We start from the raw sequence: 25,941 nt of genomic DNA, 5'->3' as shown, positions 1-25,941 counted from the left end.
GAGATCTCTTAAGAGGTGTCCTGACACTGTTATTCCTCCTCAGCTTCTTCAGTATCCCCTGGAACCCCTTGCTTCTCCCTGTAGCCCCAGCTGTGGTGCAGTCCCCATTGCCGTGAGTAGAGAAGAGCCCAGCACTTTACACGCTGTTCTCCTGTGCACACACCAGTTTACAAAGCACTCCCTGTACATTACAGCCCTCCTTTACCCTCTGGGCAGAACCTGAGGGCAGCCTCTTCAATTCTGTCTCCTCTCTGAGTCCCCTGAACACTGGCTTCTGGCTTGTCGGTTCAAATTCCAACAAGTTCAGTTTTTTTTTCTTTCAATTTTTTTTTTTTTTTTGTGATGAGAGCTTAAGATCTGTCTTAGCAACTTTCAAGTACACCATACAGTATTTTTAACTGTAGTCGCCGTGCTGTACATTACATCCCCATGACTGATTTATTTTATAACTAGAAGTTTGTACCTTTGGGACCCCCTTCACCAGTTTCACGGCACCACCCCCCTCCCCCCGCCGCCCTTAGCAACCACCAGTCTGTTCTCTGTATCTGTGAGCTTCATGTGTGTTTGTTATATTCCTCATATAAGTGAGATACGGTATTTGCCTTTCTCTGACTTATTTCACTTAGCATAACGCCCTCAAGGTCCATCCATGTTGTCACAAATGGCAAGATTTCATTCTTTTATGGATGAATAATATTCCACTACATATATACACGTATAGTATGTGTGTGATACATACATATATATATCAATCACGGTTTCTTTATCCATTCATCCATGATGAACACAAAGGTTGTTTCCACATCTTGGCTATTATAAATAGTGCTGCAGTGAACATGGGGATGCATTTATATTTTCAAGTCAGTGTTTTCATTTTCTTTGGATAAATACCCAGAAGTGGAATTGCTGGCTCAAATGGTAGTTCTGTTTTTAACTTTGTGAGGAACCTCATACTGTTTTCCATAGTAGCTGCACCAATTGACATTTCCACCAGTGGTACCCCAGGGTTCTCCTGTATCCACATCCTCACCAACACTTACTATTTCTTGTCTTTTTGATATAGCCATTCTAACAGGTATGAGGTGGTAACTCATGGTGGTTTTGATTTGCACTTCCCTCCTGATTAATTATGTTGAGCATCTTTTCATGAACCTGTTGGCAATCTATATGTCTTCTTTAGAAAAATGTGAATTCAGATCTTCTGCCCATATTTTAATTGGATTGTTTGGGGTTTTTTGGTATTGAGTTGTGTGAATTCTTTATGTTTTGGATATTAACCCCTTATCAGATATATGATTTGCAAATATTTTCTCCCATTCAGTACGTTACCTTTTCATTTTGTCAATGATTACATTTGCCGTGCAGAAGCTTTTTAGTTTGATGTGGTTCCACTTGTTTATTTTTGCTTTTGTTGCTTTTACTTTTGGTGTCAGATTTTTAAAAATCATCGCCAAAAAAATAAAATAAAATAAAATAAAAATAAAAAATCATCACCAATACCTGTGTCAAGGAGTTTACTGCCTGTGTTTTCTTCTAAGAGTTTTATGGTTTCAGGTCTTATATTTAAGTCTTAAATCCATTTTGAGTTAAGTTTTGTGTATGGTGTAAGATAGTGGTCTAACTTTACTCATTTTTTGTATGTGGCTGTTGATTTTTCCAAACGCTGTTTATTAAAGAGACTGTCTTTTCCTTTGTATATTCTTGGCTCCTTTGTCATAAATTAATTGACCATAGATGCATGGGTTTTTTTTCTCTGCTCTCCATTCTGTTCCATTGATCTGTGTGTCTGTTTTTAAGCCAGAACCATACTGTTTTAATTAATATAGCTTTGTAATAGAGTGTGAAATCAGAGAATATGATGCCTCCAGCTTTGTTCTTCTTTCTCAGGATTACTTTGGCTATTTGAGGTCTTTTGTGGTTCCAAACAAATTTTAGGATTGATTGTCCTATTTCGTTAAAAATGCCATTGGGGGCTTCCCTGGTGGCGCAGTGGTTGAGAGTCCGCCTGCCGATGCAGGGGACACGGGTTCTTGCGTGCCCCGGTCCGGGAAGATCCCACATGCCGCAGAGCGGCTGGGCCCGTGAGCCATGGCCACTGAGCCTGTGCGTCCGGAGCCTGTGCTCTGCAACGGGAGGGGCCACAACCGTGAGAGGCCCTCGTACTATAAAAAAAAAAAAAAAAAAAGCCATTGGAATTTTGATAGGAATTGCATTGAATCTGTAAATTGCTTTGGGTGGTATGGACATTTTAACAATATTAATTCCAATCCCTGAGCAGGGATAGCTTTCCATTTATTTTTGTCTTCTTCAGTTTCTTAATGTCTTGTAATTTTCAGAATGCAGGCCTTTCACCTCCTTAGCTAAATTTATTCTTAGGTACTTTATTCTTTTTGATACAATTGTACATGAGATTGTTTTCTTTTTTTTTCTGATAAATATTTTTTATTGAAGTATAGTTGATTTACAATGTTATATTAGTTTCTGCTGTACAGCAAAGTGATTTAGTTATACATATATACACATTCTTTTTTTTAATATTCTTTTCCATTATGGTTTATCATAAGATATTGAATATAGTTCCCTGTGCTATACAGTAGGACCTTGGTGTTTATCCATTCTATATATAAAAGCTTACATCTGCTAACCCCAACCTCCCACTCCAGCCCTCTCCCAACCCTCTTCCCCTTGGCAACCACCAGTCTTTTCTCTATGTCCATGAGTCTGTTTCTGTTTTATAGGTAGGTTCATTTGTGTCATATTTTAGATTCCACATATAAGTGATATGATATGGTATTTGCCTTTCTCTTTCTGACTTGCGTCACTTAGTATGATAATCTCTAGTTGCATCCATGTTGCTGCAAATGGCATTATTTCATTCTTTTTTATGGCTGAGGAGTATTCCATTGTATATACGCACCACATCTTCTTTATCCATTCATCTGTTGAGGGACATTTAGGTTGTTTCCATGTCTTGGCTATTGTACATAGTGCTGCTATGAACATAGGGGTGCATGTATCTTTTTGGTTTTGTTTTTTTATAAATTTATGCATTTTATTTTTGGCTGTGTTGGGTCTTCGTTGCTGCACCTGGGCTTTTCTCTGGTTGTGGAGAGCAGGGGCCACTCTTTGTTGCAGTTCACGGGCTTCTCATTGTGGTGGCTTCTCTTGTTGCGGAGCACGGGCTCTAGGCCTGCAGGCTTCAGTAGTTGTGGCACGCAGGCTCAGTAGTTGTGGCTCATGGGCTTAAGTTGCTCCACGGCATGTGGGATCTTCCCGGACCAGGGCTCGAGCCCGTGTCCCCTGCATTGGCAGGCAGATTCTTAACCACTGCGCCACCAGGGAAGCCCCCACATGTATCTTTTTGAATTAGAGTTTTGTCCGGATGTATGCCCAGGAGTGGGATTGCTGGATCATATGGTAATTATATTTTAACTTTTCTGAGGAACCTCCATACTGTTTTCCACAGTGGCTGCACCAACTTTTACTTACCACCAACACACCCACAGTGTAGGAGGGTTGCCTTTTCTCCACATCCTCTCCAGCATTTATTATTTGTAGACTTTTTAATGATGGCCATTCTGACGGCTGTGAGGCGGTACCTCATTGTAGTTTTGATTTGGATTTCTCTAATAATTAGCAATGATGAGCATCTTTTCATGTGCCTATTGGCCATCTTTGGAGAAATGTCTGTTTAGGTCTTCTGCCCAGGTTTTGACTGGGTTGTTTGTTTTTTTTGTGGTTGAGTTGTATGAGCTGCTTATATATTTTGGAAATTAAGACCTTGTTGGTTGCATCATTTGCAAATATTTTCTCCCATTCTGTAGGTTGTATTTTCATTTTGTTTATCATCTCCTTTGCTGTGCAAAAGCTTATAAGTTTGATTAGCTCCCATTTGTTTATTTTTGCTTTTGTTTCTGTTGTCTTGGCAGACTGACCTAAGAAAACATTGGTGCAATTTATGTCAGAGAATGTTTTGCCTGTGATCTTTTCCAGGAGTTTTATGGTGTCATGTCTTATATTTAAGTCTTTAAGCCATTTTGAGTTTATTTTTGTTTATGGTGAGAGGGTGTGTTCTAACTGCATTGGTTTACATGCAGCTGTCCAACTTTCCCAACACCACTGCCTTTTCCCATTGTATATTGTCACCTCCTTTGTCAAATATTAGTTGCCCGTAGGTATGTGGGTTTATTTCTGGGTGCTCTATTCTGGTCCATTGATCCATAGGTCTGGTTTTTTTGTTTGTTTGTTTTTTTGCGGTACGCAGGCCTCTCACTGTTGTGGCCTCTCCCGTTGCGGAGCACGGGCTCCGGACACGCAGGCTCAGCGGCCATGGCTCATGGGCCCAACTGCTCCCCAGCATGTGGGATCTTCCCGGACCAGGGCACGAACCTGTGTCCCCTGCATCGGCAGGCGGACTCTCAACCACTGCGCCACCAGGGAAGCCCCATAGGTCTGTTTTGATTACTGTAACTTTGCAGTATTGTCTGAAGTCTGGGAAGGTTATGCCTTCTGCTTTGTTCTTTTTCTTCAGGATTGCTGTGGCAATTCTGGGTCTTTTATGGTTCCATATGAATTTCAGGATTATTTGTTCTAGTTCTGTGAAAAAATGTCATGGGTAATTTGATAGGGATGCATTAAATCTGTAGATTGCTTTGGGTACTATGGCCATTTTAGCAATATTCTTCCAATCCAAGAGCGTGGGATATCTTTCCATTTCTTTGAGTCATCTTCACTTTCCTTTATTAATGTTTTATTGTTCTTAGCGTATAAGTCTTTTACCTCCTTGGTCAGGTTTATTCCTAAGTATTTCATTTTTGAGGGTGCTATTTTAAAAGGTTTTTTTCTTCATTCCCTTTCTGAATTTCATTGTTGGTGTAAAGAGATGCAGCCAAGGGCTTCCCTGGTGGCGCAGTGGTTGAGAGTCCGCCTGCCGATGCAGGGGACACGGGTTCGTGCCCCGGTCCGGGAGGATCCCACAAGCCGCGGAGCGGCTGGGCCCGTGAGCCATGGCCGCTGAGCCTGCGCATCCGGAGCCTGTGCTCCGCAACGGGAGAGGCCACAACAGTGAGAGGCCCGCGTACCGCAAAAAAAAAAAAAAAAAAAGAGATGCAGCCAATTTCTGTATGTTAATCGCGTATCCTGCTACCTTGCTGAATTCGTTTATCAGGTCTCGTAGTTTTTCTATGGCGTTTTTAGGGTTTTCTACATATAGTGTCATATCATCTGCATATAATGACAGTTTTACCTCGTCCTTTCCAATTTGGATACCTTTTATTTCTTTTTCATGTCTGATTCCTGTGGCCAGGACTTCCAATACTGTGTTTAATAGAAAAGGTGAGAGTGGGCATCCTTGTCTTCTTCCAGATTTTAGCTGGAAGGCTTTCAGCTTTTCACCATTTAATATTATATTGGCTGGGGGTTTGTCATAAATAGCTTTTATTATATTGAGATGTGTTCCCTCTATACATACCCACTTTAGTAAGAGTTTTTTTCATGAATGGATATTGAATTTTGTCAAATGCTTTTTCTGTATCTATTGAGATGATCATGTGGTTTTTATCTTTTCTTTTGTTTATGTGGTGTGTCACACTGATTGATTTGCATATGTTGAACCATCCTCGCGAACTTGGGATGAATCTCACTTGGTTGTTGTGTATGATCGTTTTTTAAAATTAATTAATTTTATTTATTTATTTATTCATTTATTGGCTGTGTTGGGTCTTTGTTGCTGCGTGCGGGCTTTCTTTAGTTGTGGCGAGCAGGAGCTACTCTTCGTTGCAGTGCGTGGGCTTCTCATTGCGGTGGCTTCTCTTGTGGAGCACAGGCTCTCAGCGCGCGGGCTTCAGTAGTTGTGGCTCGTGGGCTCTAAAGCACAGGCTCAGTAGTTGTGGCGCATGGGCTTAGTTGCTCCGCGGCATGTGGGATCTTCCCAGGCCAGGGCTCGAACCCGTGTCCCCTGCATTGGGAGGCGGATTCTTAACCACTGCACCACCAGTGAAGCCCATCTTTTTTGTGTTGTTGGATTCAGTTTGCTTATATTTTGTTGAGAATTTTTGCATCTATATTCATTAAAGATATTGGTCTATCGTTTTCTTTTTTTGGTGGTGTCTTTGTCTGGTTTTGGTATCAGAGTGATGGTGGCTTCATCAAATGTCTTTGGGAGTTTTCCCTCCTCTTCATTTTTTTGGAAGAGTTTGAGAAGGATTGGTATAAGTTCTTCTTTGTATGTTTGGTAGAATTCACCTGTGAAGCCATGTGGTCCTGGATTTTGTTTGTAGGGAGTTTTAAAATTACAGATTCTATTTCACATCTAGTGATCAGTCTGTTCAAATTACCTATTTCTTCTTGATTCAGTTCTGGTGGGCTCTATGTTTCTAGAAACTTACCCATTTCTTCTAGGTTGTCGAATTTGTAGGCATATAATTGTTCATAGTATTCCCTTTTGTTTTTTTGTATTTCTGCCATATCAGTTGTTATGTCTTGTTTTTCATTTCTTATTTTGTTGATTTGGGTTCTCTCTCTTTTCTTCTTGTTGAGCCTGGCCAGAGGTTTGTCAGTCTTGTTTATCCTTTCAAAGAACCAGCTCTTGGTTTTACTGAGTTTTTCTAATCTCTATTTTATTTATTTTCTCGCTGATCTTTATTATTTCCTTCCTTCTGCTGATTTTAGATTTTGTTTGTTCTTTTTATAATTCTTTTAGGTGGTAGGTTAGGTTGTTTATTTGAGATTTTTCTTGTTTTTTGAGGAAGGCCTGTATCTCTATGAACTTCCCTCTAAGAACTGCTTTTGCTGTATCACATAGATTTTGTATGGTTGTGTTTTCATTTTCATTTGTCTCAAGGTATTTTTAAATTTCTTCTTTGATTTCATCATTGACCCATTGGTTTTTTAGTAGCACGTTGTTTCGTCTCCATGTAATCATTTTATTCTCATTTCTTTTTCTGTGGTTAATTTCCAGTTTCATGCTTTTGTGGTCAGAAAAGATGCTTGACATAACTCCTGCGCTCTTAAATTTGTTGAGGCTTGTTTTGTGCCCTAGTATGTGGTCAATCCTAGAGAATGTTCCATGTGCAATTGAAAAAAATGTGTATTCTGGGGTTTTTTGGATGTAATGTTCTAAAAATATCAATTAAGTCTAAAATTTTCTGTTGAATCGTTTAGGATCTCTGTCGCCTTGTTGATTTTCTATATAGAAGATCTGTCCATTGATGTGAGTGAGGTGTTAAAGTCTCCTACTATTATTGTATTACTGTCAGTTTCTCCCCTTATGTCTGTTAGTATTTGTTTTATGTATTTGGGTGCTCCTGTATTAGGTGCGTATATGTTGATGAGTTTAAAATCCTCTTCTTGGGCTTCCCTGGTGGCGCAGCGGTTGAGAGTCCGCCTGCCGATGCAGGGGAACCGGGTTCGCGCCCCGGTCCGGGAAGATCCCACGTGCCATGGAGCAGCTGGGCCCGTGAGCCATGGCCGCTGAGCCTGTGCGTCTGGAGCCTGTGCTTCGCAACGGGAGAGGCCACAACGGTGAGAGGCCCGCATACCACACACACACACACAAAATCCTCTTCTTGTATTGATCCTTTAATCATTATATAGTGTCCTTCTTTGTCTTTCTTTATGGCCTTTGTTTTAAAGTCTATTTTGTCTGATATGAGTATTGCAACCTCTGCTTTTCAACCTGTTTGTGTCCTTTGCCCTGAAGTGGGTCTCTCTTGTAGGCAGCATATTGCAGGCTCCTTTTTTTTTTTTTTAAATCCAGTCTGCCACCCTGTCTTTTTTTTTGTGTGTGTGTGGTACGCGGGCCTCTCACTGCTGTGGCCTCTCCCGTTGCGGAGCACAGGCTCCGGACGCGCAGCTCAGCGGCCATGGCTCACGGGCCCAGCCGCTCCGCGGCATGTGGGATCTTCCCGGACCGGGGCATGAACCCGTGTCCCCTGCATTGGCAGGCGGACTCTCAACCACTGTGCCACCAGGGAAGCCCCACTCTGTCTTTTGATTGGAGCATTTAGTCCATTGACATTTAAGGTAATTATTGATAGGTATGTATTTATTGCCATTTTAAACCTTGTTTTCCCATTGATTTTATGTTTCTTCTTTGTCCTTTTCATTTTTCCTTCTGTGGCTTGATGATTTTCTTTTGTATTATGTTTATGTTTTCTTCTTTTTGGTTTTTGTGAATCTATTGTATGTTTTTGATTTGTGGTTACCCTGTTTTTCATGTATGTTACCCCCTTCCTATATCTACTTGTCTTAGACTGGTACTCAAATAGGCTCAAACACTTTCTAAGGAAAAACAAAATCTGCATTTTCTTACTCTCCTCCCCCACATTTTATGGTTTTGACGTCCTCTATTACATCTTCATGTTCATCCTTTTGCTGTTCACTGTGGTTATCATCACTGTCACAGAAATTTTTTGATTTTTTTTTTTAATCTGTGTACTGGCTTATTTAAGTGATTTACTTTCCCATTGTGATTTTTTCTTTCCTATATATTCTTACTTCTTTTCTATTTGGGGAAGACCTTTCAATATTTCCTTTAGGATAGGTTTAGTATTGCTGTATTCTTTTAGTTTTTGCTTGTCTGAGAAATTTTGTATCTCTCCTTCTGTTCTAAATGATAATCTTTCTGGGTGGAGTATCCGAGGTTGCAGATGTTTCCCTTTCAGGACTTTGAATATATCTTGCCACTTCCTTCTGGCCTGCAACATTTATGTAGAGAAATTGACTGATGGCCTTATGGTGGTGTTCCCTTGTAATTAACTCTTTGTTTTTCTCTTGCTGCCTTTAGAATCCTCTCTTTCTCTTTAACTATTTTCCATTTTTATTATATGTCTTGGTGGAGGTCTGTTTGGGTTTATCTTGTTTGGGACCCTCTGTGCTTCCTGTACCTGGCCATCTGTTTTCTTCTTTGTTTTTTAAAATTTATTTATTTAATTTATTTATTTTTGGCTGTGTTGGGTCTTTGTTGCTGCGTGTGGGCTTTCTCTAGTTGTGGTGCACGGGTTTCTCATTGTCGTGGCTTCTCTTGTTGCAGAGCATGGGCTCTAGGCACAGGCTTCAGTAGTTGTGGCACGTGGGCTCAGCAGCTGTGGCTTGCAGGGTCTAGAGCACAGGCTCAGTAGTTGTGGTGCATGGGCTTAGCTGCTCTGCGGCATGTAGGATCTTCCTGGACCAAGGCTTGAACCTGTGTCCCCTGCATTGGCAGGTGGATTCTTAACCACTGCGCCACCAGGGAAGCCCCTGAAGTGACGGTTGGATTTATTATCATGGAGGTGACTGTGCAGTGGGTAGGGTGGATACCTGATTGAAATGGGTTCAAAAGGGAATAAGAGGAACTAGAAACTGAGATTATAGATAACTCTTTCTAGGAAGTTTGCTATAAAAGGAAGGAGAAAAATGGGTTGGTAGTTTGAGGAGGAATTGGGGTCCAGGAAAGGGCATTTGTCTGTTTTAAGATGAGAGAAACAGTGGCACGTTTGTTTGCTAAAGAGAAGAATCCAATGACATGGGGAGAAATTGATGGTGTTAGAAAATGGTGAGTGGGTCGCTGGAGTCTTGCCCTTGAATGAGAAGCTGTGCGGTCTGGGTTGCAGGGGACGGGTTGGCCCTGTTAGAGCTCGGACAGTTCATGGGTGGAAATGGGAGGGGAGGTAGAGTGTGTGGGACAGTGAGGTAGGTGGAGAGATGTCACCAGTGAAGGGAGTTTGTGGAAGTTCTTGTCTCACTGGTTTGTAAGTAATTTTCATTTCTTCTCTTCTAGTTGAAGAATTTTATGAAAAGCTTTTTCTGAATTGTACAGTTTATTTAAACTACCTTCATGGAAATATTGAACCTTGATATGAAATGTATCATCCATTCTTTTCAGTTGTAAACTGTGGGGCATTTAAACTTTCCAGAAATAACAGATTTTTACTTCAATCCCTTTTAGTCCAATTGCTTTTAATGTGTTCACCCAATTTTAACTTTCTAAAGCCTTATTCAGCAGTTTTCTTCCTGATATGTTGTAACTGTGAGAAAGTCCATTTTATTTCTCTGAGCTTTCACAGTTAACTTGAGAAAGCTCCGTTTTCCAGATATTTAACCAGTTTCTAAATTACTTAACCAGGTGCCAGCGTACTACATTTAATGTACCAAGTAATGATTACTGATTGCTGGTCAATCCATATTCTAATTGCCTTTCTCCTCAAGGTATTGTTCTCTTGGGGGAAATTGTCAGCTGTTCAATGTTTTGAGACCAGAAACATTTAAAAATTCATGAAAACTTAAACTCTGAGCTTGGTAGAAACATATTTAGCTGGCTTTACTACTAGGTTCTGATCATTGTTTTCATGTAATGAATATGACTTCATTTTGTGTTAAAGTCTGTTTTCTCAGACAGATGGATATAAACATTTTCTGAAATTATTTCCTCAATAACTGCTAATAATAGAATCATAATTACTTCCTTCCATTTATATGTATGTGTCAATTCTTCTCAATCAAAATATTCCCATAGAAAATATGTTATTAATATAAAATATTAATATTTTTGTTGGTAGTTTCAATTTGAAGAAATCAATTTAACTCTCTTACTGTCCAAGAATGCTCATATGACTAATCTAAATTATCGATAGTAATCTGAGAATGACTAACAGGAGAGAGAAGTAGGAGAAGGAAGAGAGGTGACCTCTCAGGAGACTACTTTATTTCCTGGTATTAGTAACAGATCTTTCAAAGCTAAAGCTTATTTTGTTCAAGAATCTAGGTAACAAAAGAAATAGCCTCTTAAAGTGGTAGTGTGTGGCTTTGGACACTTTTGAGTATCTCTTCATTTTGGGTCTTCTCATAGTTTATAAATTAAAATATCAGAACATTCTTCAAAGTATATTAAGAAAATATATTGAAGTAACTTAAGCACCATTATTTGCAGCCAACTTTCAGCTTCATAGTTTGTATTTTACTCATGTTCTTAATGATTCTCATTTCTTTCTTCTTCTCTGTTTGATCTAGTAACTCCTCAACTGACATTGGGAAGAGGTGGCTTTATTTCTTTACTTTTTTTTTTAATACGTATTATTAAGTTTAACTTTGAGGGTGATTCAGAATTGTAAGATGTAAACAACACATGCACACTTGTATCTAAGTGGATAACAAAAATATCAACAGTAAGGAAACCTATGAACAGTATGGACACAGTTCAGTCTCATGAAACACAGAATAGAATTGTTGGAGACCTGCTTAGTGACACTAGCACAGAAAAGTGTTGCATTCTAAGCTGGAACATACAGACTTTGTTTGGTTGGTTTTTTGTGGGGTGTTTGGTTTGTTTGTTTGTTTGTTTTGCTCAATCCTTTTTTTTAGTTGAGATATAGTCGGTGCACAATATTATGTTAGTTTCAGGTGTACTGCACGATGATTTGACATTTGCATACATTGTGAGATGATCACCATGATATCTAGTAAAGGCTTTGTAAACTCTAAATAATTTCATCTACCATAACAATTCCCAGACTTCTCTGTATTCTTAATATTTTAGTTCTTCCATGTATTCTTAATTCTTACCTTCCAATGGGCATTGTATACTTTGAAAATTATATGTTTAACCATAGGACTAAACTAATGAAGCAAAACACTAAAATACTTATTTCAACAGTATTTTCACTCTTATGAATTTTCCAGTTTCTTGAAATTGCCTTCAGAGCCAGTTTACAAACCATACAAGAATTCCCAAGAGCAGTTTTTCAGAGCTATCTGAAACACTGTCTGCCAGGCTGCAGTCCTCATTTTGCCCCAAATAAAACTTAACTACAAAAAAAAAAAAAAAAAAAAAAAATTCCCGTTTACCGCACAGTCTTCCCTTCACTGATCAGAAATGATTTTATGAGTTTCCTTTTTCATCAAACCTCACTCCAAAGGGATTCTATTTTCTACTTTTTTTTTTTCTAAAGCCAAGCCTACTTTCAAGGGGAAAATGTTTTGCCACCATTGAAAATTAAGATGCTGCTGGCCCTGAAGGCCATTATAAAAAATTGACAGATTGTTCTGAGCAGAATCAGAGGGGCGTCAAGGGAGTGAGAGTATAACTTCCCACAGAAACTTTTGAAGGAGTTGTTGTTAATCAGGGTCCTCAGAGGTTTAAAGATTCATGGTTGCTCTCTTGTCATGCCAAGAAAGTACATTTTGTTTTTTTGGTAGAATGAATATTTCTCGGAAGGTTAAATCGGTTCGTCTTTACTTAAGAATCACTTTTATTCAGACTTCTCTTATTTTACCAATGCAGTGGTCAAAATTCATTCTTTTATTCTTTCCATGCATTTTGAGAACTGAAGATGCAGATGTAAAACAATAGACAAAACTCCAGTTCTCCTGGAGGAAACATTCTACTGAAGAGAGAAGGTGATAAACTAAGAAAATAAAATACATAGTGTGTTAGATGGTGAAGTGTGCTCTGGAAAAAATAACAAAGCAAACCTCTGCTTCTGGGTGAGGGTGGAGCTGGTGGCAGATCATCATCCCTAAGGCTGGAGACTGGAGGCTGGGAATCTTGCCTTGGCCCCAGAAAGAGGGTGGCTACTTCAGAGCAGCAAAACCAGCCAAGTTCTGGCAGTTGTGTGGTGCTGGACTGGCAGAAAGGGAGCCTGGAAGGTCCTCAGCACAGAGCCAGTTTCTCCTTTGTGACGTTTACTATATTCTGAAGCTGTGGGAAGTCAGGAGTTGCAGGAGACTAAAAGTCTAAGCAGAAAATATCTTGTTGAGGACATCACAACCTGCCAGGCTATCATTCAAAAACTCTAGAGGGCAATGCCCTAGGAACTGGGGAAATCAGAGTAGACTGAGTCTTACTAAAACTACAGCTTAGGCTGGGGTCAGTTCAGTCCCTGATTGAGTGAATCCTAATGTAATCACTCACTCATTCTTCCTAGGAGAGGAGAGTATGAACCCTCAGGGAGAAGCATTATCATCAGGGCATAAGTATATACTTAACATATAGATTGCAATAAAATGTTTCTAGGTATGACAAGAGATAAGGACGTATGAACACACTCACACTAGAAATAGATACACAGATGATCCAGACATTAGAGTTGTTAGACAAGGACTTTAAATGAGATTAAAATATTCAAGAAAATAAAGGAAAAGAAAAATAGATAAGAAGATGGAGTGTTTTGCTGAAGAATTAGAATCTATAGAAAGAATTAAATGGAAATTCTAGAGTTGAAAAATACAGAATATGAAAACAAGTTGATGGGTAAAATGATGGTTGAAATGTCAATATAGACAAAACAGCATTGGTGAACTAGAAGACAGGTCATTAGGAAATATCCAATCAGGAACACAGAGAGGGAAAAAAAGGAGAAAAAATGTAATGAACACGAGACACCCAAAAATGTTTAACAGCACTGTCCAATAGACATAAGATGGCAGAATACATATTAACTTAAAGAGTTGAAATTAATTTTAAAATATATTTTATTTGACCCATTATTTAATAAAATATTATTTCAACATGTAATTAATATGAAAATATTGTTAATCAGACACTTTCTTTTATTCATGCAAAGTCTTTGAAATCAATGTGTGTTTTACACTTGACCACATCTCATTCTAGACTCTCCATGTGGCTGTCACATGCGGCTGTGGCTGCCATATTGGCAGCTCAGGTTTACATGTATGTAATTAGAACCCCAGAAGGAGGAGAGGAAAGGAGTCAGAAGCAATATTTTTTTGAAGATTAGGTAGGAAAAGGGAAGGAGAATGCTAAATATTGGTAGTGGGGACATGAGGAGGTATATGGTTTTAAAGAAAGAAATGAGGGAAGGCCTCCCTAAGAGCAATATTTGAGGATAGACATGAAGGAGATGAAGGAGTAGGTGGCTTTTGCAGATGGAGAAAACAAGAAGATTGAAGGCAGGGTCCTGAGGCTGGAGTATGCTGGCATTTTTTTAAAAAACATCAAGGGGCCTGATATGTGATGGAGGGATTATCTGGGAGAGAGAAGATTTAGGTCAGCGAAGCAAAGAGGGGCCAAGCATGTAAAGCTTTGAAGCCTTGATAGAGTTTTTAAAGTTTATCTAGAGATAAAGAATATATGGGCATACCTCATTTTATTGTGCTTTACGGACACTGTGTTTTTGTGTGTGTTTTGGTTTTTTGGTTTTGGGAGCTTTTTTTTTTACCAATTGAAAGTTTGTGGCAACCCTGCATAGAACAAACCTATTGGCACCATTTGCTCACTTCATGTCTCTGTGTCACATTTGGTAATTCTCTCAGTATTTCAAACTTTTCATTATGATTATATTTGTTATGGTGATCTGTGATCAGTGATCTTTGATGTTACTGCCACTCACTTGAAGGCTCAGATGATGATTTTTTAGCAATGTTGTATTTTTAAATTAAGGTATGTGCATTTTTAAGACATAATGCTATCACACATTTAAATAGACTACAGTATAGTGTAAACATAATTTTTAAATGCACTGAGAAACCAGAAGAATTGTGTGACTTCCTTTATTGCTTTACTGCAGTAGTCTGGAACCAAACCCATAATATTTCTGACATATGCCTTATGTTTACATTTTTATGTTTTATTTACTCACTTCATATTGTTGATCTAAAATAAATAGACTGCCAGTTATTTCTCCACCCAAAATGGGTTTGTTCGGGATCAATAAAGAATTGTAATTCAGGATTTGCAACCATGGCAAGCCATGTGCAAGTTCCCACACAGCAAGGAGAGGACTTTTAAAAAGGGAAAGGAAACTGGGAGGGCTATAGTAAACAAAGAGTCTATGTGAGGATTTGAGGATTTGAGAATTTGAGGTTATAGTGGCTTTTCCTTGGCTGAGTTGTGATAGTCTCTCATTGTCTGAGTCCTTACCAGGCAAGAAAGGTAGTCTTTCTTCTTCCTATTGAGCTCTGCTATCGTCATAGGGTGTGAGAGCTCCCCCTTTGGCCTCCCAACTCAATTTTAAGTGAGGTTTCTTTCTGTTTATTAAGTTTTACAATATTAAAGGGGGGGGGGGATCTTAAGCCTTAAAAATTAGCTTTGGTTTTTCTTCTGTTGTTAATTAAAAAAATACTTCCTAAGAGTGACTGACTGGTAGTCATGTGATGCCATCATAAGTGTGCCACTAAATATGCAGTGTGAAGAGTCAAGGAAAGCATGTGTTTGTTTTCAGGTTGACTTTCAGAAATCCTTTTCCCCTAGTCCCTAGGATATGATCAAGCCCTGTTAGTATAAGTTTTTTTGTTTTTTGTTTGTTTGTTTGTTTTTGCGGTACGCGTGCCTCTCCCGTTGCGGAGCACAGGCTCCGGACGCGCAGCTCAGCGGCCATGGCTCACGGGCCCAGCCGCTCCGCGGCATGTGGGATCTTCCCGGACCGGGGCATGAACCCGTGTCCCCTGCATTGGCAGGCGGACTCTCAACCACTGTGCCACCAGGGAAGCCCCACTCTGTCTTTTGATTGGAGCATTTAGTCCATTGACATTTAAGGTAATTATTGATAGGTATGTATTTATTGCCATTTTAAACCTTGTTTTCCCATTGATTTTATGTTTCTTCTTTGTCCTTTTCATTTTTCCTTCTGTGGCTTGATGATTTTCTTTTGTATTATGTTTATGTTTTCTTCTTTTTGGTTTTTGTGAATCTATTGTATGTTTTTGATTTGTGGTTACCCTGTTTTTCATGTATGTTACCCCCTTCCTATATCTACTTGTCTTAGACTGGTACTCAAATAGGCTCAAACACTTTCTAAGGAAAAACAAAATCTGCATTTTCTTACTCTCCTCCCCCACATTTTATGGTTTTGACGTCCTCTATTACATCTTCATGTTCATCCTTTTGCTGTTCACTGTGGTTATCATCACTGTCACAGAAATTTTTTGATTTTTTTTTTTAATCTGTGTACTGGCTTATTTAAGTGATTTACTTTCCCATTGTGATTTTTTCTTTCCTATATATTCTTACTTCTTTTCTATTTGGGGAAGACCTTTCAATATTTCCTTTAGGATAGGTTTAGTATTGCTGTATTCTTTTAGTTTTTGCTTGTCTGAGAAATTTTGTATCTCTCCTTCTGTTCTAAATGATAATCTTTCTGGGTGGAGTATCCGAGGTTGCAGATGTTTCCCTTTCAGGACTTTGAATATATCTTGCCACTTCCTTCTGGCCTGCAACATTTATGTAGAGAAATTGACTGATGGCCTTATGGTGGTGTTCCCTTGTAATTAACTCTTTGTTTTTCTCTTGCTGCCTTTAGAATCCTCTCTTTCTCTTTAACTATTTTCCATTTTTATTATATGTCTTGGTGGAGGTCTGTTTGGGTTTATCTTGTTTGGGACCCTCTGTGCTTCCTGTACCTGGCCATCTGTTTTCTTCTTTGTTTTTTAAAATTTATTTATTTAATTTATTTATTTTTGGCTGTGTTGGGTCTTTGTTGCTGCGTGTGGGCTTTCTCTAGTTGTGGTGCACGGGTTTCTCATTGTCGTGGCTTCTCTTGTTGCAGAGCATGGGCTCTAGGCACAGGCTTCAGTAGTTGTGGCACGTGGGCTCAGCAGCTGTGGCTTGCAGGGTCTAGAGCACAGGCTCAGTAGTTGTGGTGCATGGGCTTAGCTGCTCTGCGGCATGTAGGATCTTCCTGGACCAAGGCTTGAACCTGTGTCCCCTGCATTGGCAGGTGGATTCTTAACCACTGCGCCACCAGGGAAGCCCCTATTTCCTTCTTTAGGTTTGGGAAGTTTTCAGCCATGATTTCTTCAAATTCATTTTCGATCCCCTTGTCTCTTTCTTCCCCTTCTGGAATCCCTATTATGCATGCTTTATATTATCCTGAAGGTCTCTTATGTTGCTTTCTTTTTTTTTCATTTGGCTTTCTGTCTGTTGTCCTGATTGGGTGATTTCCATTATTCTGTCTTCAAGGTCACTTATTCGTTCTTCTGCATTATTCATTCTGCTGTTCATTGTCTTTCGGTCAGCTTTCATATCTGTAACTGAGTTTTCTAATTTTTCTTGGTTCCTCTTTATAGTTTTACAGTACTCTGCATTTCTGTCGATAGCCTTTCTTAATTCCTTCAGTATTTTCATTATCTCATTTTTGAAATCAGTATCTATTAGACTGAAGAGGTCTGTTTCATTGTTCTTTCAGGGGAATTCTCTTGGTCTTTTAATGGGGAGTTGTTTCTCTGCTTCTTCATTTTACTTACATTTCTCTTACTCTGTGAGTTTAGGAGAAACAGTTGTCTACTGTGGTCTCGGAGGGCTATTTATATGTGGAGGTATCCCTGTGTAGCTTGTGGGGTGCTAATATATTTGGTGCAAGGGTTGTTTTTAGTATGGATGCCCGTCGCCTCTTTCTTCAGCGTGTGCTAGGCGTTGTCCCCTTGATAGGGGTGTGCAGGTGTGGTGGCTGATGCCCAGCCCTGGGGTTCTTGGTGGCAGTGTTGGCTTAGGCGCACCACCTGAGCACACAGTGGGAGCGGAGGCGGCTCTCAACCGCTCCTGGCATGTGGGTGGGTGGCAGCGGCAGCTCACGACTGCCCCTGGAATCCATGCAGTGTCCTGCCCTCTGCGAGCACGCACACAGGGAAAAAGGCTACAGTGGTGGGTCCCGCCCCTCCCCTGTCACACCCCCCAAACAATGTCACCTGGCCTCTAAGGTGGTCTGGGCTTCCTCTGCATACACGCTCAGTTGTGGTCACACAGATTCCAGCCCCTCAGCCCCCCGCCCCGAGCTTTTTTTCCACACAGCCACCCCCAGCCCTCTCTCAGGGTCTGATCTCTGAAGCCCAAGTCCCAGCCCCCAGCCCCTGCCTGTGCCAGCAGATGCACGTCTCAGGCTGGGGCGCGCAGGGCAGCGGCACTGACCGTCTGTGAAGTCCTCTGTCTGCCACAAACCGGCTGCTGTGTTCTCCCCAAGGCTCTGAAGCTCTCTGTCTGTCCTGGCCAATCTCCCGACCGGTGAGGGGGCTTCCCAGAGTGTAGAAACCTTTCCTCATTCACAGCTCCCTCCCAGGGGCACAGGTTCTGTCCTGATTCCTTTCTCACTTTCTTTTTTTTTTTTTTTCCTTTCGTCCTACCTGGTTACATGGAGATTTTCTTGCTCTTTTAGCAGTCTGAGGTCTTCTGCCAGCATTCAGTAGATATTCTGTGAGAATCATTCCTCATGTAGATGTATTTTTGATGTACTTGTGGGAGAAGGTGAGCTTCACATCCTACTACTCTGCCATCTTGATCCTCCCTGAGATTGTTTTCCTAATTTCTTTTTTTGATCGTTCATTATTAGTCTATAGAAATGCAACAGATTTTTGTGTATTGATTGTCTGCTGCAACATTACTGAATTTGTTTATTCATTCTGACAGTTTTTTTGTAGAGTCTTTAGGGTTTTCTATCTATAGTATCATATCATCTGCAAATAGTGACAATTTTACTTTTTCCTTTCCAACTTGGATTCTTTTTATTTCTTTTTCTTGCCTAACTGCTTTGGCTAGAACTTCCAGTACCTTGTTGAATAAAAGTGTTGATAGTGGGCATTCTTGTCTTGTTCCTGATTGTAGAGGAAAGGCTTTCAGCTTTACATAGTTGAGAATAATGTTAGCTGTGGGGTTGTCATATATGGACTTTTTTTTGTTTGTGTTTAAAGTACTTTATGATTTTACAGAGCATCTTAATACACACAGTATCTTATGTGATCCTAACAATAACCCTGGAGGTAGGGGTTACAATGCCAGTTTTACAGGGGAGGGAATGGAAGTGGTGAGATACACACAGGCACGCTACTTAGAATTCTACTAGAACCTTAATGCTGTGAATCCTGGGACTGAGTGTTATCCTTGAAGAAAAGGATGGTTGTGAAAATGTGATCTGTTAATTAATAGAGAGAGATTCAAAAATAATATGGAATCCCATATTTTTCCTTTTTTTTTTTTTTTTGGTCTGCCTTTTTTCTCCTTTGTCATTTTTAGCCCTTTCTTCATCTACACAAAATGTCTACAGCTCTACTGAAATATTTCTTTTTCTTCACAACCTATACTGGATATTTAAGGCATAAAATGCAAAGAGCTTTTTAGAATAATAAACGTCAGCATTTTTGTTTTTTATGATCAAAATATTATTGCTTGAAATGGACAGTTAATTTTTTTTTTTTTTTTTGGCCGGTACGCTGGCTTCTCCCGTTGCAGAGCACAGGCTCCAGACGTGCAGGCCCAGTGGCCATGGCTTACAGGCCCAGCCGCTCCGTGGCATGTGGGATCCTCCCGGACCGGGGCACAAACCCGTGTCCCCTGCATCAGCAGGCGGACTCTCAACCACTGCGCCACCAGGGAAGCCCTGGACAGTTAATTTAAGGAAACAAGCTTTGGTGTTTGGTTCAAATGTGTTGAATGAACTGCCCCAGCTCTACTTTATTTCACTATAAAACTTGAAAAAGTTGTAATTTGGAGAATAAGACAAGAAGGTATATTAACCAAATATTACTTTGTTAAAATTCTAAGGAATTTAAAAATCTTGATCTCCTCTGAACACCTATAGAGCCCTGTTCTTCCCCCCATATAGCTCTGCTGTGTTGTATAATTGCCTGTTTACATGTCTGTGTCTTTCAGAGACAGTTAGCTCTGTAAGGCCAGAGACAATAACTATCTTATTAGCTGTGAAGTCCAGCTCCAGAAGGTACACAAATGAACATATGCTGAATGAACAAATGAATGAGTGAACGAACGAATGGATTTTCTTTTCTGGCCTCCCTGTCTCTGGTTGAGACTAGTGTTTTCGATGTAAAGAATCCACATATAGTCAGTATCCATGGGATTTCTCCTAGAACCCAATGGGTTACATCAGGTTCAGTAAGACAGCAGATGAGTGGGTGGCAGAGGACTCCTGGGGACGGGTGGGAGCAGCCCAGCAGGCAGTACATGGGCAGCAGCGCAGCTCAGAGTGCTAGCGGACGGTGGTGACGGTGGGGTACTGGAGTGGGGAGAGACGTGAGTGTGGAAGCAGAAGCCCAAACAGCACCAGCAACCAGGAGAGGAAGCCATGTGGAGGCTGGGTACCAAAGGGGAACCAAGGGCTGTTTGGAGGAGACACAAAGGGATCTTGGAGTCAGTTGTGCTGACAACTTGCGCAGGGGCGAAGGGCCTTCTAACGAGGTGGTAGCACAGGGTGTCCCGCCCAACCCACCGGATCATTTTTTTTTTTAATTTATTTTATTTATTTTTGACTGCGTTTGGTCTTCGTTGCTGCGTGCAGGCTTTCCCTGGTTGCGGCGAGCGGGGGCTACTCTTCGTTGCGGTGCGCGGGCTTCTCATTGCAGTGGCTTCTCTTGTTGCGGAGCACGGGCTGTAGGCGCGCGGGCTTCAGTAGTTGCCAACCCACCTGATCATCAAGGGGCCCTGGCCTCTCTGTCTTCCCCATTGGTCCTGGGAATCCTCAACTTCCAGGAGAGCCAGTTGGTCTCCAGTCACCTTTAGGACCTGGTGGACCTATTGGACCTGGAATGTCTCGTGGACCACCACCTCTAGTGGGACCTCTCTCTCCTTTTTCACCTGAGGGTCCAGGAGGACCTTGAATTAAAGTGATATTTTTCAATGTCTGAGAATGTTCCTAGTCTTTTAGCCTGAAATCATTAGTGATGTTATTCAGTAGTTTCACTTCTCCTTTTATTTCCTGTTCCAAATGCACTTTTTTTTCCCCCAGAGACGTAATTTCTGCTGATGCATTGTACACATGCTCCTTTCACTTATCTCCTGCCACTATTCTGATGATAGGTACAAGAACTGCAAACACAAGGAGATAAAGGGCAATCAATGCAGCTTTGACAGACTTAGTTGCTCTTGAAGGGCAAGGCCATTTTTAGGATTCAGAGGAAGCAAAGCTGCCATTGAGCAAGCATCAGACTTCACAAATTCTGAACAGCTATCAGTGTTCTCCTGTTGATTGGGAAAGCTATCCCACTGTGTCATACTTCTGAAGCAGAAGCCACTAGAGCCATAAACTGGTGAGAACACTTAAATGATCATTTTGATGAATTCCTGGAAGCTGAGTGAGGACTAGTGTGAGAGTCTCTGAGAGACTTCTGGGGGCTGCAGTCCTAGGGGGCGCCCCCAAACTTTCCTGGGCTTCACCTCCAGGAACCCAACCAGGGTCTTACGCTGAAGAGCCAAGAAAAATCACTTGGTGCCTCTGGCAGAGGGAGGGGAAAACTAACCATTTAAAATACATCCAGAGCATTCTTCATAATAAAGGCTTACTCTCCAGTGAAAAAGCCATATGTATATGGCCTTTATTATGTTATGTTCCTCTATACCTGCTCTGTTCAGAGTTTTTACCATAAATGGAGGTTGAATTTTGTCAAATGCTTTTTCTGCATCTATTGAGATGATCATGTGATTTTTATCCTTCATTTGGTTAATGTGATGTATTACATTGACTGATATGCAGATGTTGAACCAACCTTGCATCCCTGGAATATTAACCACTTAATCGTGGTGTATGATCCTTTTAATGTATTTTTTAATTCGGTTTGCTAATTTTTTTAAAAGATTTATTTATTTAATTTATTTTTGGCTGCGTCAGGTCTTAGTCGCAGCACACAGGATCTCCGTTGAGGCACGCAGGACCTTGTTGTGGCGTGCAGGCCCTTCGTTGTGTGTGGGTTTTGTCTCTCTAGTTGTGGCTCGCGGGCTCCAAAGCGCATGGGCTCTGTAGTTTGCAGCACGCGGGCTCTAGTTGAGGTGCACCAGTTCAGTAGTTGTGGCGCACAGGCCCAGCTGCACCGCGGCATGTGGGATCTTAGTTCCCTGACCAGGGAATGTGTCCCCTGCATTGTAAGGCGGATTCTCTACCACTGGACCACCAGGGAAGTCCCCGGTTTGCTAATATTTTTGATGAGCATTTTTGTATCTATGTTCATCAGGGGTATTGGCCTGTAATTTCCTTTCCTTATGGCATCCTTGTCTGGTTTTGCTAGGGTTATGCTGGCCTCATAAAATGAGTTTGGAAGTGTTCCCTCCTCCTCTATTTTTGGAAGAGTTTGAGAAAGATCAGTATTAATTCTTCTTTGAATATTTGGTAGAATTCACCAGTGAAGCTATTTGGTCCTGGACTCTTGTTTGTTGGGAGTTTTTTGATTACTGATTCAACCTCCCTACTAGTAATCAGTCTGTTCAGGTTTTCTATTTCTTCATGATTCGGTCTTGGAAGGTTATATATTTCTAGGAATTTCTCCATTTCTTCTGGGTCGTCCAGTTTGTTGGCATGTAATTGTTCCGAGTGGTTTTTATGATCCTTTATATTTCTATGGTATCAGTTGTTATGTCTCCTCTTTCATGATCTTCCCAGACCAGCCCTGTTTTTTTTCTTGGTGAGTCTAGCTAATGGTTTGTCAATTTTTATCTTTTCAAAGAACCAGCTCTTAGTTTTATTGATCTTCTCTATTGTCTTTTTGGTCTTTATTTCCTTCATTTCTGCTCTGATCTTTTTTTAAAATAAATTTATTTCATTTATTTATTTTTGGTTGTATTGGGTCTTTGTTGCCGCGCACGGGCTTTCTCTAGTTGCGGAGAGCTGGGGCTACTCTTCGTTGCGGTGCGCAGGCTTCTCATTGCAGTGGCTTCTCTTGCTGCGAAGCACGGCCTCTATGCGTGTGGGCTTCAGTAGTTGTGGCGCATGGGCTCAGTAGTTGTGGCACACAGGCTTAGTTGCTCCGTGGCATGTGGGATCTTCCCGGACCAGGGCTTGAACCTGTGTCCCCTGCATTGGCAAGTGGATTCTTAACCACTGCGCCAACAGACAAGTCCCAAGACTTTTCTTGTTTCTTGAGGAAGCCACTTATCACTGTGAACATCCCTCTTTGAATAGCTTTTGCTGCATTCCATAAATTTTGGTATGTCTCTGTTTTAAAGTCTATCTTGTCTAATAGAAGTATAGCTCTCCTGCTTTCTTTTGGTTTATATTTGCATGGAATATCTTTTCCTAGCCCTTCATTTTCAGTCTGTGTGTCCTTACGTCAGAAATGATTCTCTTGTAGGTAGCATATAGATGGGTCCTGTTTTTTAATCCGTTTAGCAACTCTGTGTCTTTTGATTGGAGAATTCATCCATTTAAATTAACTATTGACTGTGTTTCGCTCGGGTTTGTGGAAAACAGTTGACTTTAAAGAAAGCCTAGACACTTGGTTTTGCCCCTTCTTTTACTTTCACCTTGGAATTATTTGTAATAACTAAGGCCGTTTATTGAGTACCTGCTCTGTACGAGGCACTGTGTCGAGTGTTAACCCATTTCACTCCTCCCATAACCCTCTGTGATGGGTACGGTTCTTATCCCTATTTTAAAGATGAGGAAACTAAAATTCAGAGAGGCTAAATCTCTGCATCCAGCCACCAATTGTGGAGCTGCACCTGTGTGCCAAGACCCAGACTTGTCCCCAGGGGTCGGGGGCCTGCTCCAGGAAGCCCTCTCTCCTGCCCTCTCTGAGCCCCAGCAGCTCTGCTCTGGCCATATTCACCTGGTACCCTCCTCCAGTCTCACGGGTGGACTCTGCATCTGAGGGTGCTCCACCATCCCCACATCCCGGCCAGGAGGAAGGTCCCTGTTAGGGCAGCCCTGAAAGGGACGAGAGATGACCACGCCATTTTTTCTCAACAGGGAGGACCTGCTTATCTCTGATTTCTGGAGTTCAGCACTAGGTGGGTACCATCTGGCTCAGGCTGGAGGCGGTCAGGGTGGGAGGAGGGCCTGGATGTGGGCAAAGCAAGGAATCCAGCTCTCATTGGGTGATGTTTTGCTTCACAGAGTGGTGTGCATGCTGGGTTCTAATTCTGACTTCCCCCTCACAACTGTGTGTCTTTTGGCACTTAACTCTGGTCCTCAGTTTCTTTATCTGTGGGATGGACGTGAAAGTGTGCATATCCTGTAGTGTAATTTTGAACATTAAATGAGGCATTCAGTAAAGTGCTTATGACAGTGCTTACCTGCTGCACAGGAGGCAGTAAACGTTAGTTGTCATTATCAGTGTTGTTGAAATTTATATTTATCCTGCTCTTCCCCTTGATGTTACATTGTAGACCCCACCCCCTGCTGTTATAATCTCTTCCTAAACATAATCTGTGGCAACATAAATATTAATACACAATGTGAATATACCATAGTTGTCATTTTTATTGAGGGACACTTAGTTTGTTTCCTTTTTTGTTGTTGTTTTTTAAAAATTTATTGTACATAATTTTTCTTTTTTTTAAACAGGAATCAAAACTTAAAAATTTTTTTTTAATTAAAAAAATTTTTTTAGCCGCACCATGCAGCATGTGGGATCTCAGTTCCCCAACCAGGGATCAAACCCCCCTGCCCCCTGCGGTGGAAGCGCAGAGTCTTAACCACTGGACCACCAGGGAATTCCCAATATACATAATTTTTCAATGAGCACCCTTATGCATAAAGCTTTTACCAAATTTAGGGTAATCTTCTCAGTATATATTCCCAGAGGTGGAAGCGATCAACTTGATATCCACTGTCAAGTTGTTTTCCAAAAAAAGCTTTTACTGATTCTTTGACCAGCATGGATGAAAAGAGCCAGCTTTTCGTGCAACCTTTCCTAGGCTGGGTCTTATTTAAAGGTATCTTTGCTGCTAAGTCAAAACTGGTATCTTATTATGGGAATATAGGGCTGTTTGCTTTTTGTTTTGTTCTACATACAGATTTGTTCTGCTAAATTCAGTACCACTGTAAGAGAAGGAGAGACAAGAGAACTCACCACTGTGAAACGATTTAGACAGAGTATTTTTCATTACTGTCTAGAAGCCCCAGCCTACCTTTTTTTCTTTCAGTTTTTTACACATTAAATATTCTTATTCCCAGTTATTTATAGTGTCATTTTGAGAGCTCTGCTCCTCTGTTCTTTTTTATTATAAAAAAAAGTAGGTATTTCAGACCATAACTTGCATTTTCCAGGTTGCCTCTTATTAAATTAGAATGAGTTGACAATGAGCATTAGATGGAAACGGTGCCCATGAATGAAACCTGATCTTCGCTTGAAACATTCCCTTCGGTTGTAGGCTGTGGGTAGCCAGGGACCGCACAGCCAGCAGTTCCGAGTGGACGTGGCAGCGCGTCCCAGGCATGTTTGGGAGCGAGGCCAGCAGCGCTTTTCCCTGAGGAGCTGAAGCCTTTTCAAGCCGGCCCTCTTCCCCCGGGTCTGTGGATGATTTAGTTCTCAGGGCCAGAGCATGCCCTCTGACTGTACTGGGCCTGCTCTTTCAGGAACCATCAACAGGTGTCTTAGGAAATATCTGGAACAGCTCAAGGCCCCTGTGGGGCCTCTTTCAGAAGCCCTTGGAAACGTGCATCTCGACTCATCACCAGGTGAGTCAGATGTGGCCCCTGGCTCCGTCCCAGAAGAGACCCCAGTCACAGGATCCCGCCGTTTGAAGTGTGTGTGTTACGGCGTTGGCAACTTCGCCACCTGCGTCATAGCTAGAGACCAGCTCGCGTTTTTGCTTCTCTTTCTGGAAAAGTGCCAGGTAAATTCTGGTATCCTTCTTTATTGTCTCCTTCCTTGGTCTTGTGCACACACATTTTGACTAAGCCACTGATTTGCCCTCTGCAGATCCCCAGAAGTCACTGCTGGGTGTATGACCCTCTGTTTAGCCAGCTGGAGATTGCGGTTCTTGGCACCCTTGGTGTGGTTGTTCTCACTGAGAACGAGGTACGTGGTTTAAGAGAGGGGGGCAGGGAGGGCTGGGCAGCTGCTCACCAAGCTGACCCCGGGCCCTGTCCCTGGGCGCCAGGCTCTGTGTACTAGCAGTGCCTCCTCCCCAGGGTGTCCGTATGTGGCTGGTCTGTTACCCCGTTTGGACCTATGTTGTGCCTGTCAGAAGAAAAAAATCACACAGTGGCACAAACACGTTAGGTTTGCAAAATTCTCGTTAAGAACTGTGTCCCGGGCTTCCCTGGTGGCGCGGTGGTTGGGAGTCCGCCTGCC

The 25,941-nt window shown here is 41.4% G+C and overlaps 1 protein-coding gene across 1 annotated transcript in view; it reads left to right on the top strand.

Annotated features, from left to right (window-relative positions):
• Positions 1–25,941, top strand: part of SRRD (SRR1 domain containing) — a 30,527-nt gene that overhangs the window by 1,722 nt on the left and 2,864 nt on the right. The window contains exons 2-4 of the mRNA XM_024120943.3: positions 23,610–23,650; positions 25,221–25,480; positions 25,567–25,665. Of these exons, the coding sequence (XP_023976711.2) occupies positions 23,610–23,650; positions 25,221–25,480; positions 25,567–25,665 (400 nt within the window). The remainder of the gene's footprint in view (positions 1–23,609; positions 23,651–25,220; positions 25,481–25,566; positions 25,666–25,941) is intronic.

This window comes from Physeter macrocephalus, chromosome 19 (genome assembly GCF_002837175.3).
Source record: "Physeter macrocephalus isolate SW-GA chromosome 19, ASM283717v5, whole genome shotgun sequence".
NCBI classification, from domain to species: domain Eukaryota; kingdom Metazoa; phylum Chordata; class Mammalia; order Artiodactyla; family Physeteridae; genus Physeter; species Physeter macrocephalus.
This window is presented reverse-complemented; position numbering and strand designations above follow the sequence as displayed.